This window comes from Zalophus californianus, chromosome 4 (assembly GCF_009762305.2).
Source record: "Zalophus californianus isolate mZalCal1 chromosome 4, mZalCal1.pri.v2, whole genome shotgun sequence".
NCBI classification, from domain to species: domain Eukaryota; kingdom Metazoa; phylum Chordata; class Mammalia; order Carnivora; family Otariidae; genus Zalophus; species Zalophus californianus.
Window position 1 is genome coordinate 101,679,444 of NC_045598.1, and position 17,333 is coordinate 101,696,776.

Genomic DNA, 17,333 nt, shown 5'->3' on the forward strand with positions numbered 1-17,333 from the left:
GTATAGTCCTGGTACCTAATGTACAGTTCATATCTAGAGTTCCCATTGTCCCAGGAACGTTCCTGGTGGTTGGGTCTCCCCCTCCGGGACCATGCATGCATTTAGTTGTCATGTCTCGTTAGTCTCCTTTAGTCTAGAACAGTTTTCTAGACTATTTTGGTCTTTTTTGACATTGGCATTTTTGAAAACTCTGGGCCAGCGAATGGCCTTCAGTCTGGCTCTGATTGTTTTCTCATGGTTCAGTTCAAGTTAAACATTTTCGGCAAGAATACTACAAGGGTGAGGTCTTTCTCAGTGCACCACGTCAGGAGCACATGATAGCAGTTTGTATTTTTCCTTAGTTAAGATTGTATCTGCCAGATCTCTGCATTTCTCCCTTTGTGTTGGTGACCTGCCGCCCAGCACCCTGAGAGGTTGACCGTCTTCCCACAGCCACTCACCCAGGGCTTCTAGCATCCTCTCAGCCTTGCCCGAAGCAGCAATTACGTTGGTAGTTTAAAAAAGTGATTTCTATTTCTAAAATTTCTTCCTTGTGTATTAGCACCTGTTCTTTCATAAGGAGCTGCCCTTTCCCTATTCTCCCCCACTCCATTTTTTTTATATCAATGTGTTCTAATGGATTCTTTTTAAAAAAAATAATAATTTTATTATCTGTTTCTGTCATTATTCCATTTGATGCCCAGACTACCCCTGATTTGGCCAGTTGGAGCCCCTTCAAGCTGCTCCTCTGTCCTTTTGATACGTCACCATCAGTTTTTCAGCATTTCCACACTTTCCTGTGCAATAAGATGTTCTGTGATCACCTTTCCCTTTCCCTGCCTCAGCCCTGGAACTGCCCATTACTTCAAGGAGCTCTGGTTCCTTGAAGTGGGTAATAGCACTTAGGTACTCATATCTGGGCATGAGATGGGTTCATAGTCACAGGTATGTCATTTGCTTCTAGGGCCTTTTAGGTGAACAGAGCTGTGTGTGTGTGTGTGTGTATGTGTGTGTGTGTATTTGATACTGATTTCTCAGAGCTAAGGGTGTGTGTGTGTGTGTGTGTGTGTGTGTGTGTGTGTGTGTGTGTGTGTGTATTTGATACTGATTTCTCTAATTCTAATTTAACACCACAGGTTCTTTGCCTTATCTTGTATTTGTATCTGCCTTTTTTTTTTTTTTAAGATTTTATTTATTTATTTGAGAGAGAGAGAATGAGAGATAGAGAGCACGAGAGGGAAGAGGGTCAGAGGGAGAAGCAGACTCCCCGCGGAGCGGGGAGCCCGATGTGGGACTCGATCCCGGGACTCCAAGATCATGACCTGAGCCGAAGGCAGTCGCTTAACCAACTGAGCCACCCAGGCGCCCTGTATCTGCCTTTTTTTGACCTTGAGAAACCTGCTTACCTCTAACATGAATATGTTTTACCCATTCGCACAATACACTAAAGTAGTTTAGAATTGCTACATGAATATCACTACCAACAATAAGTCTATTAAATAATATTTAAGATTTCTTTTATTTTTTTAATCCTTAGACTATTTCCCACTGAGGGTATACAGTTGGAATAGTGAGTTCAAAAAATTATTTGGATTAATTTTTTAATTTTCTGGGTGCTTATATTATCTATTTATTATATAGGCTCATTTATTTATGTTAATATTCAGTTTTAGGCTTTTCCTTCGCCATTATTATTGAGCTAACTTTACACATTGAAAATAAATATTAACGTTCAAAACTCAAATATATAAAAACGTATGCTCAGGAGACCCATCAACTTCTCTGACATTTCTCTCTGGTTTTCACCCCTCCCTCGAAGGCAACCAATTTCATTTCTGGGTTATCCTTCCTATGTTTCTTTTTGCAAAGTAAGAGAGCAATCCTATGTCTATATGTGATGTGTATGTGTGTGTTCTTATTTCCCCCTTTCCTAATGTAAAACAGACTCCACTAGATTTATTCTTTTGTACCCAACTTGTTTTACTTAACAACATTTCTTAGAAATTATTCTGTATCAGTTCATAAAGAGTTTTCTCATTCTTTTTTGGAGTTGTATATAGTACCTCATTGCATGGATATACTGTAGTTTATTCACTCTTCTTTTTATAGGCATGTAGATTGATTGCAGTATTTTGCTATTACAAATAATGCTGCAAAGAACAATCTGTGCATATATTTTTGTTGTCATTGTGAGATTGTGTATTCAGACTAAATTCCTCAGAAACAAAGTGGCCGAGGTCATATGATGTTATAGTGATTAAAACGAGTGCTATGTGGTCATTTTTAGGAGATTCGGACACAGTTGCAGGGCTGGAAAAGGAACTGAGTAATGCCAAAGAGGAACTTGAGCTCATGGCTAAAAAAGAAAGAGAAAGTCGGGTGAGTGTTCTAGTGAGCCTAATTTCAAAATTCCTATTATTTTCTTCCAAAATAGTTTATCTTTCTTTTCTTTTTTTAATTTAATTTTATTATGTTAGTCACCATACATTACATCATTAGTTTTTGATGTAGTGTTCCATGATTCATTGTTTGTGTATAACACCCAGTGCTCCATGCAGTACGTGCCCTCTTTAATACCCATCACTGGGCTAACCCATCCCCCCACCCACTCCCCTCTAACACCCTCAGTTTGTTTCTCAGAGTCCATAGTCTTCTCATGGTTCGTCTCCCTCTCCGATTTCCCCCCCTTCATTTTTCCCTTCCTTCTCCTAATGTCTTCCATGCCATTCCTTATGTTCTACAAATAAGTGAAACCGTATGATAATTGACTTTCTCTGCTTGACTTATTTCACTTAGCATAATCTCCTCCAGTCCTATCCACGTTGACGTAAAAGTTGGGTATTCATCCTTTCTGATGGCTGAGTAATATTCCATTGTATATATGGACCACTTCTTCTTTATCCATTCGTCTGTTGAGGGGCATCTCGGCTCTTAACACTGTGGTGGGAATGCAAGTTGGTACAGCCACTTTTGGAAAACAGTGTGGAGTTTCCTCAAAAAATTAAAAATAGAGCTACCCTATGACCCAGCAATTGCACTACTCGGTATTTACCCCAAAGACACAGATGTAGTGAAAAGAAGGGCCACATGCAGCCCAATGTTCATAGCAACAATGTCCACAATAGCCAAACTATGGAAAGAGCCGAGATGCCAAAATAGTTTATTTTTAAAAGAGTACAGTTGTCCAAGTATAAAGCTAGGTCCAAATGCAAAGGAAGGCTTTTTTTTCTTTCTGGAGAAACATAGAAATTGCTTTATGTACACCTTTTCTCAAAAGATGCTCTTATTTTTATAAATGGAGACCATTAAACTTTTAAGTTCTGAAAAGACAAAGGCTGCTTTCTCTGCTCATTGCTAACTGGAATCATTATAAAGGATCTGTGAAAAAATGAGATACTATATAATTGCTGCTTAGAATTATGATGTTAGATCCATGAAATTAGCTTTAGAAATATGGAACAGAAGAATTTGGGGGATGATCAATAAATTCATTGAGTACTTGCTATATGCAATGTACTCTACTGGGTACTTAAATTAACACTAAGGCTTACAGCTCTGCAAACTAAGTGGTATTGGACCTATTTTATAGATGAAGAAGGTGAAATGCAGATTTACTTATTTATTTATTTTAACATGGAGGTAGGAAGGGGCGCCTGGGTGGCTTAGTCAGATAAGCATCTGACTCTTGATTTCAGCCCAGTCATGATCTCAGGGGCATGAGATTGAAGATTCTTTCTCTCCCTCTGCTCCTCCCCCGCCCACCTGCTTAGCAAGCTCTCTCAAAAAACCAAACCAAACCAAACCAAACCATGGAGGTGGGGAATTGCCATAGAACTAAGACATACCAAAGCTAAGAATTAAATTCAGGTCTTTTGTGACTCAAAATACTTGCTAAGAAGTCATTACTTGGAGCAGATCATTTTTCCATTAGGCTGTATTTCTAGCAGTAGAGTTTTCATGAATTTTCTTAGACGAGGCCTCTCGGCCTTACAGAATCCCTTCTCCTTCTCCCTCCCTTTACAGCTGATTGTTATGTTCAGCTGTGATGTGGAAGAAGTATTAGGGCCACAGAACAGTTACCAACTAAAACTAAAAGGCTCTATGTGACCAGGGCATCTGTTTTAGAGGGTCAGCAGTACATTAAGTTTACCTGGCTAGTCTATGCAAGTGCCAACTAGAAGATGAATAATAGTGCTCTAGTGGGTCAGATCAATTAACCACATGGTGTGGCACCAAAGGGTGTTTTATGGGAAGCTGTAATGGTAGCTTTAAGGATGTCCTCCAGTTTAATTGGCACTGTAAAACATTTCAAATTTGTTTAATTAATGAGTTTATTATGCTGCTTAAAAAAATGGGTCACCATGAGCAGATGAGTGAATCCTCCCAACCTCCCAAGCCTCTTGGCTTCTCAGATTTGGTCCACCTCTTTGCCAGAGTTAGATCTAGAATATAAAACCTGTATTCATATTTGTGGTAAAATTATCTTACTGTACCTCTTAATTTCTCATTACTCTGTTTCTTCTTAGAACCAGCCTCCTATTCTATGACTCAAGTTTTGAGGATATGAAATTGTATGGCATTTTAAAAATACCAGTTTTAAAAATCCCCTAGCTCCCCTCCTTTTTTGGGGTTCCACTCTAGCCATTATCTGATTACTCATGTTGGAGATTTTGGTTTCCATAAGCTGTTTCTGTTTTTCTCATATATACTTAATTCAAGAGTAATGTTACTTTTTGGTTCTGTATTGTTTGGGGGATCATCAAATTAGGGCTATGAATGGTTATTTTGAGTAAGTGATATTTAGCTATATTGCTTACTTTTGTGTCCTTAATCAGTTACCAACCTCTCAGTTCAGTGCCATATATATTCATTAATCACATTCCCTTTGATATTAGTTATGTACCAAAAGCCATGTCGATTTTCCTGAATTTTTAAGCATTCTCCCTACTGTCTTGAAATCATAGAAATAGTGGTAGTAATAGTTAACATTCACTGATTGCCTGCCAGGCACTTTTAAATACATTTTGTCTCCTCTCACATAGCCCTAAAAAGTAGGTATTATTTCCGTTTTATAATTGAGGTAACTGAAGCTCAGTTTAAATGCCTTGTAGGGAGATTATACCAAGATTTAAAACCCAAAACCCATGTCTGCCTGACTGCAGACATTTATCTTGCTGCCATAATGTTTTCTTCCTCGTGTTTGAATTTTTCTAATATGGAGCAAATACCTGGCTATATAATGACAGAGGTCTCTGAAGAGGGCCTCCTAAGTAGCACTCCTTTTCCCTTACCCAAGATCGGAACAAACGGAGAGAGAAAACTAAAGTAGTGGCAGATGGTTTGGCATTTTGTCGGCTGCATTACTGATAAAGGCTTAGGTAGAGAACTTAATGCAAGAACCTAGGGGCATGCTAGCCAATCCCCAGAATTAGGTAGACTTATCTACCTGGTCACAGACGACATTGGGCCTTGGCAGACCACTCTACATGGTGAGGAAGAGTCCGCTCTTGGAGAAGCAGTGGCGAAAACAGGCTTCCTGCAGGCAGGTACCTCCCAAAAAGAAGAAAGATGGAGCTAAGTCAAGCATGCCTGGTTTATTCTTCCCCAACGTACCATTAAGATAAGTCCCTTTACCTGCCTGGGGCTGACTAAAAGGGTGGGGAAGGGTCAGGAGTTAAACTGAGGTCCTTCAACATGGAAGGAAATGGCAGGAGAGGCATTTCTTCCTAACATGCCAAAGGAGCCCAGAACATCAAATAACTTTGTGTAGTTATAAATCATCACCAGCCCACATAGTGAACTATCATCATTGATGGAATTTGAAGTAAAATTTTTACTACTCATAACTTACATTTTATACTTTCTTAAAGAAACAGGTGCTGCTTTCTTTAGGAAGCTTGGCTCTACCTTAAACTAGGTGTGTATCATCTGTCTTTTTGGTCACACCTGTTTCCTTTAATTATCTCCAAATAGTTCCTTACATGGGGCGCCGGGTGGCTCAGTCGGTTTAGCGTCTGCCTTCGGCTCAGGTCATGATCCCAGGGTCCTGGGATGGAGTCCCGCATCGGGCTCCCTGCTCAGTGGGGAGGCTGCTTCTCCCTCTGCCTGCTTCTTCCCCTGCTTGTGCTCTCTCTCCCTCTCTGTCTCTCTGACAAATAAATAAAAATCTAAAAAAAAAAAAAAACCCTCCTTACTACGTGTACTTACAAATAACTTGCCATTACCATAAAGAATATATGGATGTGTTAGAATCTGCAGGAAAGGCATTATAACCTCCGTGTTCTGAGTCTGCTTCCTTGAGTTCACATTCTGGATCTCCCCCTTCCTAGCTCTGTGACTTTGAACAGTTTCCTTAATTTCTCTCTGCCTCAGTCACCTCCTCTGTAAACTGAGGAATGGAAGAATAGTGATCCTCTAGGATTGTTGGGAGGATTCACTCCTCTGCTCATGGTGACCCATTTTTTTAAGCAGCATAATAAACTCATTAATTAAACAAATTTGAAATGTTTTACAGTGCCAATTAAACTGGAGGACATCCTGAAAGCTACCATTACAGCTTCCCATAAAACACCCTTTGGTACCACACCACGTGGTTAATTGATCTGACCCACTAGAGCACTGTTATTCATCTTCTAGTTGGCACTTGCATTACTGGCTCATGGTGATACAATATGGAAGAACCTCGGCCTCAATGTTAAAATGGGAGTGTGACAGATATTGCGTCCTCTGCGCACCGACTTCAGGATCTCTTCTCTCCACAGATGGAACTTTCTGCGCTACAGTCCATGGTGGCCGTGCAAGAGGAAGAGCTACAGGTGCAGGCTGCCGACATGGAGTCCCTGACCAGGAACATACAGATTAAAGAAGACCTCATAAAGGTCTTTCACAGCTTTTTCAAGATTTTTGGAAATGATTACAGCTCAGAATACCTGTAGGGCATCTTCAAAGGACATTTGGATACCCTGAGTCCCTTGGCCAGTCCTTATTTCCTTGATGCACTGTCAGTTTGAGCCCCTTAATATCACCATATTCTTTCTGACTTGTATTAGAGTTGCTGAGATTTCACAAAGAATGTATTATTTCATATGGCTTATCAATATTCCACTTGAAAGTAGAGCAGACTATTTCAGGGACATCTGCTTCTTTGCCCCTCTGCTAAATAGCACTGGACAGCCCCGAGATCGAGAGTTGCAAGCCCCACTGACTGAGCCAGTCAGGCGCCCCGCATTCCTATTACTAGTTTTTTTCCTTGACTTTCAGGACCTACAGATGCAACTGGTTGATCCTGAAGACATACCAGCTATGGAACGCCTGACGCAAGAAGTCTTACTTCTTCGGGAAAAAGTTGCTTCAGTAGAATCACAGGGTCAAGAAACTTTAGGAAATCGAAGGCAACAAGTAAGTCTTTGGAATATAAACCTTATTTTTACTATGACACAAACAATGGAAAAGCTGTCAATCTCAGTGATCTCTGAAAGGGTCTGTTGATGGAACTTCATAGAGAATCTGCTCTTAAGTTGCCTTGCCTTGGTCAGCAGCAGCAAGAGATGCCCCTAACATTGGTACTTCCTTTCGAGCCACTACCCCATAGCTGACCTCTCTTCAGTGCCAGACTTTTAAAAAACACCTTCTTGCCTGTACTCCCTGTTTGTTATCCTCTCTCTCACTAACTCCTCGTTTCACTCCAGTCCTGGCTTTTAACTCAAGCAGTTCACTTAAACAGACCTCTCTGCTGGTTGCATACATCATGGCTCATGTTCTTTACAGCACTTACTATAAAGCTCACTGTGATACAGGTCTGCGATTGATGGTGTCTCCTCCACCCACTAGGTAGTAAGTTTAGCCCTAGAACAGAGCCTGGCACATAGAATGTGCTCAGTAAATCTTTACTGAATGAATGAAGAGTACCAGTAAGTCCTGCTGTATGTCTCCTGGCCCTTCCTCTCTTTCCCTTCCACTCCCTTCTTTTAGCTCTTTCCTGTGATTCTGGCCTGTCTCTCCTCTTTCTTCTTGCTTCCATGTTTGACTTCTGCCCTATAGAGTTTTAAAGATTAAAAAACAAGGTAATGTGACATTGATTTGAAAACTGTAAAATATAATAGAAAGTTTAAGCAAGTAGTAAAATAGTGAGTTTTTTTGGTCATAGTGCATGCGAGTACATTCCTTTGGCTGCTATCTCAGGATCTGCTGTGCTTCATGTCTCATGTCCGTTTGTGTATTGCTTCTGCTCTTTCCTCAGTTGCTGCTGATGCTCGAAGGGCTGGTAGATGAACGGAGTCGGCTCAATGAGGCTTTGCAAGCAGAGAGACAGCTCTATAGCAGTCTGGTGAAGTTCCACGCCCATCCAGAGAGGTAGGGGAGTAACGGCAGTGTTTGTCCTTCTATTCCTCTTTAGGTGCGGATGCTTATGATCTCAAAGCAGGGAGGAAAAAAACAGAGACAATTACTAGGACTACTCAGTTTGTCATTTGTTTGTTTGTCATTTGTTGTGTGTGGATCTCTCAGAGCCTAGTGTTTGAGTCTTAAGTCAGGAATAGCACCTATCTCATATAGCTACACAGTGATCAAATGAGAAGACTTGTCAGGTGTCTAAAATAATGCCTTGTGTATACTAAACACTCAGTGTTTTCCTTTCCTTCCTCTGCTCCATGTCCTGGTAGGGGCTGTTCTGTTCCAAGAGTGAGGATATAAAGGGTATTGATACTCAGCGAGTATCATTGAAGAAAATTTATTTGCCATGATGGCTAATATCAACCCAGGATCACTGATAGCCATCATGGTGAATATATTTGCTTGTATTCTTGATTTTTGGGTCACGTATATCATTCTTGTTCATTTTATATTCCCTTTATTTTTTTTTTTCTCATTCTGCCTCTGCCCTTGTCCCTTTTTCTCTTTCCTAATTTTTATTTTTTTACTATTCATTTTCTTCTAGTTGATTGTTCAGTTTAAGCCTTGTTTTTCTTTCTACTTTAGGAAAATGAAGGCAGAGGAAAGATACAATAGGATCAGTTGATTGTATTACTTTTTAAAGAATCTCTGGATCTTTGGTCTCTCTGAACTGGATTCCTTCTCAGAGCTCTGTCCAGTCTGGTTACCAAATGAGAGAACACAGATCTTCAATAGCGACCCTCCTTGGCTCAGTATTGCTTCAGTTTGCATTTAGTTTTTCCTGGGTTTTGGTTTTTCGAAACTAATACTCATCAAAAAGTAAAATTTCTCTTATGTTGGCTATAGGGGTATGAGATAAGTCTTAGGAACTATAATTTTATGTGACATTGGCTCACAATCTAGCATAAAGAGGCAAGCTTTAAAGAAAGGAGCAGGCCTTGCTAATCTGCCCGCAGCGAAGGATAACAGTGCCCAAACAAAAACTGTGTCCACTTACTGTGTGCTAGAGAGCATCCTTTAGAAAGTATCATGGCTCTTTGGAAGTATGCGTAGACTCATTACAGTTGATGGCTAATCCGTTTTCCTTCCATGTGGCATGTTTACTCAGCTCAGAGAGAGACCGAACTCTGCAGGTGGAATTAGAAGGGGCCCAGGTGATACGCGGTCGGCTAGAAGAAGTTCTTGGAAGAAGTCTGGAGCGTTTAAGCAGGCTGGAGACCCTGGCCGCCATTGGAGGTGGGGAACTGGAAAGTGTGCGAGTTCGTCACAAGCATGCCTTCTGAGCACTGGCGGGTCAGCCTGCAGCCCAGGATGGAAAACCTTGTTTGCACTAACCCGAGAGCCTTGTCTGACTCTGGCAGAATTAAATGGTGACTTGCTAACGGTAGAACTGTTACCAGTAGCATCAACTACAAAGTGAAACTCACTTTAGTCTATCTGTATGGCACTGTACATATCTATCTCTGAGTTGAACGGTGGAGGTTACAAAGTGTATGTGCACCTTTTTAAAGCATTCCATTTCAGTTTTCCCACCCATATTCACTTTTCCCAGGCCCGTCCTTGTTCCCCCATCTCTCCCCATGGGCCAATAAAGTTTATCCCTCCCCCACTCTCACCATCCATTTCATATGTTCCATATCATGTCGTAAATGCATGCATGTGTGTTATTTTTGCCATCAGCCAACTCCTCTTTGAGAGAATTTTTTTTTAATCAAATAAACGTCTCAAGATGAAAGAGATTAAATGTCTATAAGAATGACGTTGCAAAAGTGGTATAATCCTTATCAGAAGGTAATCAAAGCCATGTCTTGCCATAGCAGACTACAAGTATTGGAAGGGTCAAGTCGAAGAGAGGAGGCAAAGACAGTTACTAAGTGTTTACAGTAAACCTTCTCCTCTGATAGCGTTTCAGAGTTGATAATTGAATAATAGTGATAGTGAAATTAGATTAGGTGGAATCTAATGAAATTATAAATTCCATTAATATTTTTCCTTTAAACCACAAGAGTATTATGTAGTCAACACGATTTCAATAAAAACTCATTTCAGGTTTTAAACTTGGAATTTGGTGAACAGGGGTTGTCTTTCAGAATCATGATTCTTTATGTAAAAAGAAAATTTCAAATGTAATGTTCCCCCTTTAAATTCAGCATTTCACCAAATTGCTTATTGCAGCCAGAGGAAAGTATTGCTTCTGGTTTTTCATTTGGTAGTGGCATGAGATAGAGTCCTATGTTTTTCATGTTTTAGTGCTTAAACATTACTCCATTAAAATAATAGGCTTCGAAGTGTTCGAATAGTTTAGAAAGAAAGGTTGTAGACCTGGGTTTGTAGGTTTGGGTCATTGTCTTCGTGCTTTCTTATGGCAATGCGACAGGCTTAAGGAAAGGGGCCCTGGAGATTGTATTTCTGCTAGCTTCAATGTCAAGAGTATAACAAGTAATCAGGATTACTTTGGAGCTTTGCGGGTTCAACACCATGAGGTTTCATATTTCTGCTGGTTATAAATTTCCTACATTAGAAGATGTAGGAAAGAACCTAAGATGTAGGAAAGAACCTAAGATGGCAGGTTTTAAACATGGACTTTGGTGAACAGGGATTGAGGCTTTCCAGCATCATAAAGGTGACTGAGTACTCTTTCTCAACGAGGGGGAGCACAAAGAGTTTTCTGTTTTCCCCCCATTATTCACATGATACTTTAATTTCTTTCACGTTCATGTGTTGACATGGGTTGCCTTACATTCTAAATTCTGTCCAGCTTCTGTAACCTTAGCCATGCCTGTAACAACAGATAAGAGCATCGGTCAAACCGAAGTGGACAGGGAAGAAAATGTTCTACTGGAGAAACACCCTGGGATTTTTCTGATGAAGTATTTTGCAAAAGATTGATAGCCGTAAGCCTTCCTCTTAATGAAATGCTTTCCAATTTTCATGGCCTTTGGGGTGGGGAGTCATTTAAGGAAGGGGCTGGGAAGTATAAGCAGAACCATCTACTTTCTTAGTCTTCCAATCTTTAGAGACCCTTCCCTGCACAAAGATTTTTGTAATTTTCTGGAAGGAAAGAAGGGGTAATCGAACTTACAGAAATGTCAACCCAGCAAAGACTAGTCTGTCATATGATTACAGGGCATTTAGGAGGTGTTTTCCCTTAATTTTGCTAACAGACCAAGGAAGCTTTCTAAGTGTCCTGTTAAGAATCAACCATGGGTGATTCTTAGGTTCTAAAGGCTTATAGTGATTACAGTAATTTCTAATTACTACTCCTGCTTCTATCATCCTCCAAGAGTAGGAATTTCTCTTTGGTACCTTGACATGTTACTAAGTGTTAGAAATATTAAGGTAGCTGGATGAATAATGAGAAACCCAACTTCCTATTGAAGAACAATGATCAAAATAGATTAGTGGGGAGAAAGTAAGTGAATTCTGTTCCTGATTTGGATCCTGAAGAGACAAACCAACTTGTGCTACAGTTAATCACCCTTCATATTGGTCCTTGGGAAACATTTTAGATAATTAAGTGATTTTTGTGGCAAAGAATAAACTAAGAGGTTGATCCTGATACTATGGATGTGACTAAAATCTGGAATGATGCTTGCAAACAGTGCTATCTGGAGAGAGCTTGCTAGTGTAACAATTTTGTGTGATAATTTGGCATCTCATTAGAGAACTCGACTGATGAATTTTGTTCTGTAACCCACAGACAGATGATGCTATGACTGGCCACATCATTCATAGAATTTTATTTACCACGATACAGTATGATTCCATTCTCTCTTCAGGAGCACAGACCCTTTCTTTTACTGGATTATTCTACCTTTGTCGGGCATTTTTCAGCCTTAGAATAATTTTAGAGAAAGCATCATGGGCTTGTAGAACCTTGTGCTTGAATTAAAAAAAAAAAAATCTTGAATGAATTAAAGCCAGGCCATGATTAATTAGAAGCGTAGAACTTAAAATGAGAAAAATCCATATTGATAGATTTGTTTTTACATCCATTTCTTTTTTGAATAATAGCAAATACCCGAAGTAATGGTTGGAAGTCAGGGGAGATGAAGTCTATAGTTCTTAGAGCTGAAAAGGACCTCTAAGAAGATGTATTTATTTATTTGACAGAGAGACAGCGAGAGAGGGAACACAAGCAGGGGGAGCAGGAGAGGGAGAAGCAGGCTTCCCGCAGAGCAGGGAGCCCGATGAGGGACTCGATCCCAGGACCCTGGGATCATGACCTGAGCCGAAGGCAGACACTTAACGACTGAGCCACCCAGGCACTCCTTAAGAAGATGTATTTAATGAGTGAAATGGAAGTCCTTTTGATAGATCTTTCCCTTAAACTCTTTTCTTTTGCAGAAGTCTGACAATTATTAGTGCCTAGTAAAAGTCAGTGTTTTTCTGGTGTTTTCTTCTTAGCCATTTAGCCAAGTGACCATTTTTTTTTGAAAAGGATGACTGGGCTATTTTAATGTTGTCAGCCTTTTGCTTTGATAGGTATGCGCTTATCCTGAATCTCACCCACCCCTCTCCCACACCCACTTCTCTTCATTCACTGTGGACAAGAGCAGTATTTTTGGTACCTCTACTTCCTTATTCATATTTTAAAAAGATGTGTCAATGTCATTACATACAGTAAGAGATCTATAAAGATTAAGAAAATTGTGACCTATACAGGATAGTAGATCCTAGCCACAAAAAGTTTCCTGGAGGGTTCTTTAGTATATTCTACTTGCACAGTTTATACCTAAGTGACCTCTGGCACAGATATACATAAAAGACCTTTCACTTTTATGCTAATTTATGCTAATTTGGTATCTGGTGCTGGGAAGTTTGGTTCACAGATGCAAAGCAATTCAAGAAAACTGATGTTCTGTCTCTCTTCCAGTTTGATCTAGAGTTCTCTAATTAGGGAAAGGAGAAGCAGATCAGACTATACCAAACATTGCTCTTTTCTTTGAAGGATAAAAGTTGACCTACCTATAGTCACTTCCGTTTAGACTGTAAACCGTAAAAGGACAATACTTCAGTTCCTTTGCTTTCCTTGAGCACCTGGTGTTAGCAAACTCTAGTTCCTGTTTGTTAGGATCAAGTTGTTTTCTGGTTTCATGGTCTTTTTTTTTTTTTTTTTAAGATTTTATTTTTATTTGAGAGAGAGAGAGCACAAGCCATGGGGAGAGAGAGAGAGGGAGAAGCAGACTCCCCACTGAACAGGAAGCCTAACTCGACTTGGGGCTTGATTCCAGGACTATGGGATCATGACCTGAGCTAAAGGCAGACACCCAACCAACCCAGCTGCCCAGGTGCCCCTCATGGTCTTTTTATATGAAAAAGTCATAGGATCTCCACATTTGATGTCCCTGAAAAACTCAAGTTGCCTGTTCAACTAGGCCTCCGTAGTAATTCCACAGGTCTGCAGGGAAATGTGACAATCGTCCCATGAAGCTAGGAAGAAATAGTAGTAACCCATGCCCTGACAGTCCACTTTCCATCTTGCCTTGTAAAATGGTATTAGAGGTAGAATGAATGAAATTAGCTTTCTTTTTCAGAAACTAACATCCTGTGAGATCCAAGCATGTAGAATATTTTCTCTCTCTTTTTTTTTAAGGTTAAAATTTAGAGCGCTTTTCTTCTCCCTTTGGTCATGAAGAACCATCAGTACTGTAGAAAGAGTAGCTAGGAATACGAAGCTTATATGAAGCAACCTGGTAATAAAAAAATAGAAGGAATGAGTCAATGGGACAATACATCAGAGTGGTTTCTGTAGGTTAATAGTTTTTGAGTCTTACGACATTTTACATTTTGGAATATGGATTTAAGACACCTTCTCACTAGACATTTAGAGTAATAACTTTGTTAAACAACTTTATTATAATTAAAAGACAGGCATGTTGCTTTTAAGTCGTCTTGAGTATTGACAAAAGGTAAGTCCTCAACTTCTTTCTATGAGCCAGGATGCGTTTCCCAAATAAAAAATTTGCATCGTAATTTGTTTCCAGTAGAGGATGAGAAGTGGAAGGAAAACACAACATGTAAAGCTGACAGTACGAATTTTACCAGATTTCAAAAAAGAATGATTAAACTTACAAAGTGATGTACTAATTCTTTTTGCATTTGTTTTCCTTTTGCTAAAACTGAAAGGATAAAATAGGAAGTTCAGCAAGAAAATGTTCAATAGAGAATAATATGAAGAATAGGGGTGTTAAGTAGATGAACTAAATCGGCTTCCTTGTTCCCTTTAAAAACTCAAAATTGTCTAGCACATGCATGTAGCTTTGCTTTTAGTATATAACATGAGTATATAGTGCTTCCTTTTGCAATTATCAAAATCATTGCTCTAAAATACCAGCATCTCAATCTGTAAAATTTGAGGCATGTGTGTGTACAAGTATTTTCTATAAGTCATGAATTTCTGTTTCCATGAAGTATTGAGTTTGATAATAAAAGCAATTTTACTTCTATCACTTAAAATTTTGATCCTAGGGCTGTCGAGAAAAAGTAAAGCAATTTCATAACAATTTAAATGAAGGAAGTGACATGTTAAATGATCCAGTAACTTGGCATTAGATTATTTATGGGACTATTTTCCCACCAAAATAAGCTGTATATTTTCCTCTGGAAATTCATTTCTTCATGGCACTGTGCTGTGTTAAACTGTGTGAACATTTGTGCTGAAATGGAGAGCGTGCTTTTTAATACCTAAGTGTTAGAATTTCAGCTGCTTTAGTTGAGACACAAAAAATTGTTACTGATCCAATAAAAGTATCAAAGGCCATACAGTAACCACTTGGTTTCGTTCTTGAAAAGACTGATGAGAAGAGAAGTAGAGAAAGCTCATGTCTTTTTCTTTGTTTGTTTCTTTATAGGAGAATCAGTCTATTGATCATTGTACTAAAAATCCAGGTCAAAGTTAAGGCTCTGGAATGAGTGAATGCTTTTTTTTTTTTTTTTTTTAATTTAAAGATTTTTTTGTTTATTTCAGAGAGAGAGCACCAGTAGGGGGAGCTGCAGGCAGAGCTAGAGGGACAAGCAGACTCCCTGCTGAGCCGGGAGCCCGATGAGGGACTTGATCCCAGGACCCTGGGATCATGACCTGAGCGGAAGGCAGGCGCTTTACCGACTGAGCCACCCAGGTGCCCCTGAGTGAATGCTTTTGTAATTTATTTAACTAGAGGAGGGAAGAGGAAGAAACCTGGATTGTTCTTCTCTCAAGGAAGTGAGACTAAAGAAACAGCATCCCACTTCCCCCAGAAATGTGAATGGAACTCTTTTACCTTAATAACTCTTTCTTGTTCTCCTTGTTGAGGGAGAGCAGTAGCAAACAGGATGGAGATTTGAGGAGCCAGTTGTTCTGGTGGGTGGTTCTCCTCCCGTAAATGTTCCTGGTAAGAAAGGCCTGCTGCTTGTGTTCTTTGAGGGGAAAAAAAAAGAGGCCACAAACAGGAAGAACTCCTTGACATTACAGAACTTTAAGTCCCTGGAAAATTGCTTTCTGAATAAAGTACAAGCTAGAAAAGCTGCCTAAGAGATGTTGCAGTCTAAGGACAAAAATACAGCCTAAAGGGGCTCGACTGCAGACAGCAGTTTTCTTTCCTTGTGTCCAGTGGAAGAGTTTTATTTCTCAGCAGAAGCTTACGGAGAGCTATATGAAATCTTAAAGTTCTTTTATGGTCCAGAAGGGAATGGATGCAGAGTTTGACAGGAGAGCTTTTTGTTTGATTCTGTCATACAGCATTATAATATTTAAGTCAGGGATAGTTTAGTTGGTTCATGACACGACCATGTGAGAGTTCTCGTAATAATCAGCACATGGCAGGTGCCTAAGAGTGAAAGTGAGATGGCCCAGAGGCTCTGGTACGAGAGCCTGGTGCTGAGGGGAAGACCAGCGGGGGGCTTTTGGCACCACACGCTTACTCATGTTGTACAGTTTTCATTCTTTGAATCCCCTTTCAAAATGAGTCAAATAGGACTCCTGCTGTGTTCTGAGTAACTCTGTGGGAAATATCACTCCTTTTCTGTTGGTTGAATATAAATAGCTTAAAGGGGAAACAATAATGACTGGAGAGTGGCATTCAGGGAAAAGGGTCTTGTAACCCAGTTTGGGTTCATGACTGAAGAATTAACACTATATGACTTTTCTTCTAAGGCTTATTCATCCATGATGGAGTTTTAAGGCAGTTGTAATATAATAGTGATGAATCCTATTTGTAAAACCCCTGTTCAAAAGAATTCATCCTACTTTACTGACAACTGTTTTTTTCAACTGTCCTGTGAAGCAGAGAGACCAAAAAGTACTATTTCAAGCCTCCTGTTGGGGGAAACAGATACTCAGAAGTAGGGAAGTGCAGATAGATGCAATCAAGATCATCCAGTTATAATATAAAATTCCTCTCAGCAGATTGCACTTAGGTTCTGTGGCCACCTTTTTTCAGCCCATAGACCGTATCAGTTTACCAACAACAATAATAATATTGCTTAAAGGCAGTATTTATTGAGTATACACTGCGTGCCAAGCGCCATTCTAAGCACTTTAAACGCAGCGAATCCTTTGAAGTTCACTAGGGAACAAACGTATGGAGTGGAAATCACTGTTAACCCTACTTAGTAAGTGAGGAAACAATTACACAAAGGTGGCTTGCCTAAAGTCACATAACTAATGACAGAAGGAGAAACCAAACCTAAACAGTTGGGCTCCAGGGTCCATGTTCTTAATAATTATGCCATCCTCAATTTTAAAAATCTCCACAAAAACTATCCCATTTTTGTTTCAATGACTAAAAGAATACATGTGCATAACACTTAAGTTTTCATGGAAGGATTTACAGTATTTTAGAGGCTTTTATTTCTGTGTAGTTTATCAAGTTAGATAGCTGGTGGAAAATAATTTTCTAAATCTAAAAGGGAGTTTGGGGCACCACCTATATATACTGTACACAGTCTGCCTAGAAATTTGCAAGAACCACAATTTGGAAACC

General features: G+C 39.7%; 1 protein-coding gene across 12 annotated transcripts in view; it reads left to right on the top strand.

Moving 5' to 3' along the window:
* Nucleotides 1–17,333, top strand: part of LOC113911597 (phosphodiesterase 4D interacting protein) — a 214,979-nt gene that overhangs the window by 152,604 nt on the left and 45,042 nt on the right. For all 12 annotated transcript variants that reach the window (XM_027574401.2, XM_035727313.1, XM_027574414.2 and 9 more), the window contains 5 exons: nucleotides 2,267–2,358; nucleotides 6,741–6,857; nucleotides 7,240–7,377; nucleotides 8,219–8,331; nucleotides 9,479–9,606. In XM_027574401.2, the coding sequence (XP_027430202.2) occupies nucleotides 2,267–2,358; nucleotides 6,741–6,857; nucleotides 7,240–7,377; nucleotides 8,219–8,331; nucleotides 9,479–9,606 (588 nt within the window). The remainder of the gene's footprint in view (nucleotides 1–2,266; nucleotides 2,359–6,740; nucleotides 6,858–7,239; nucleotides 7,378–8,218; nucleotides 8,332–9,478; nucleotides 9,607–17,333) is intronic.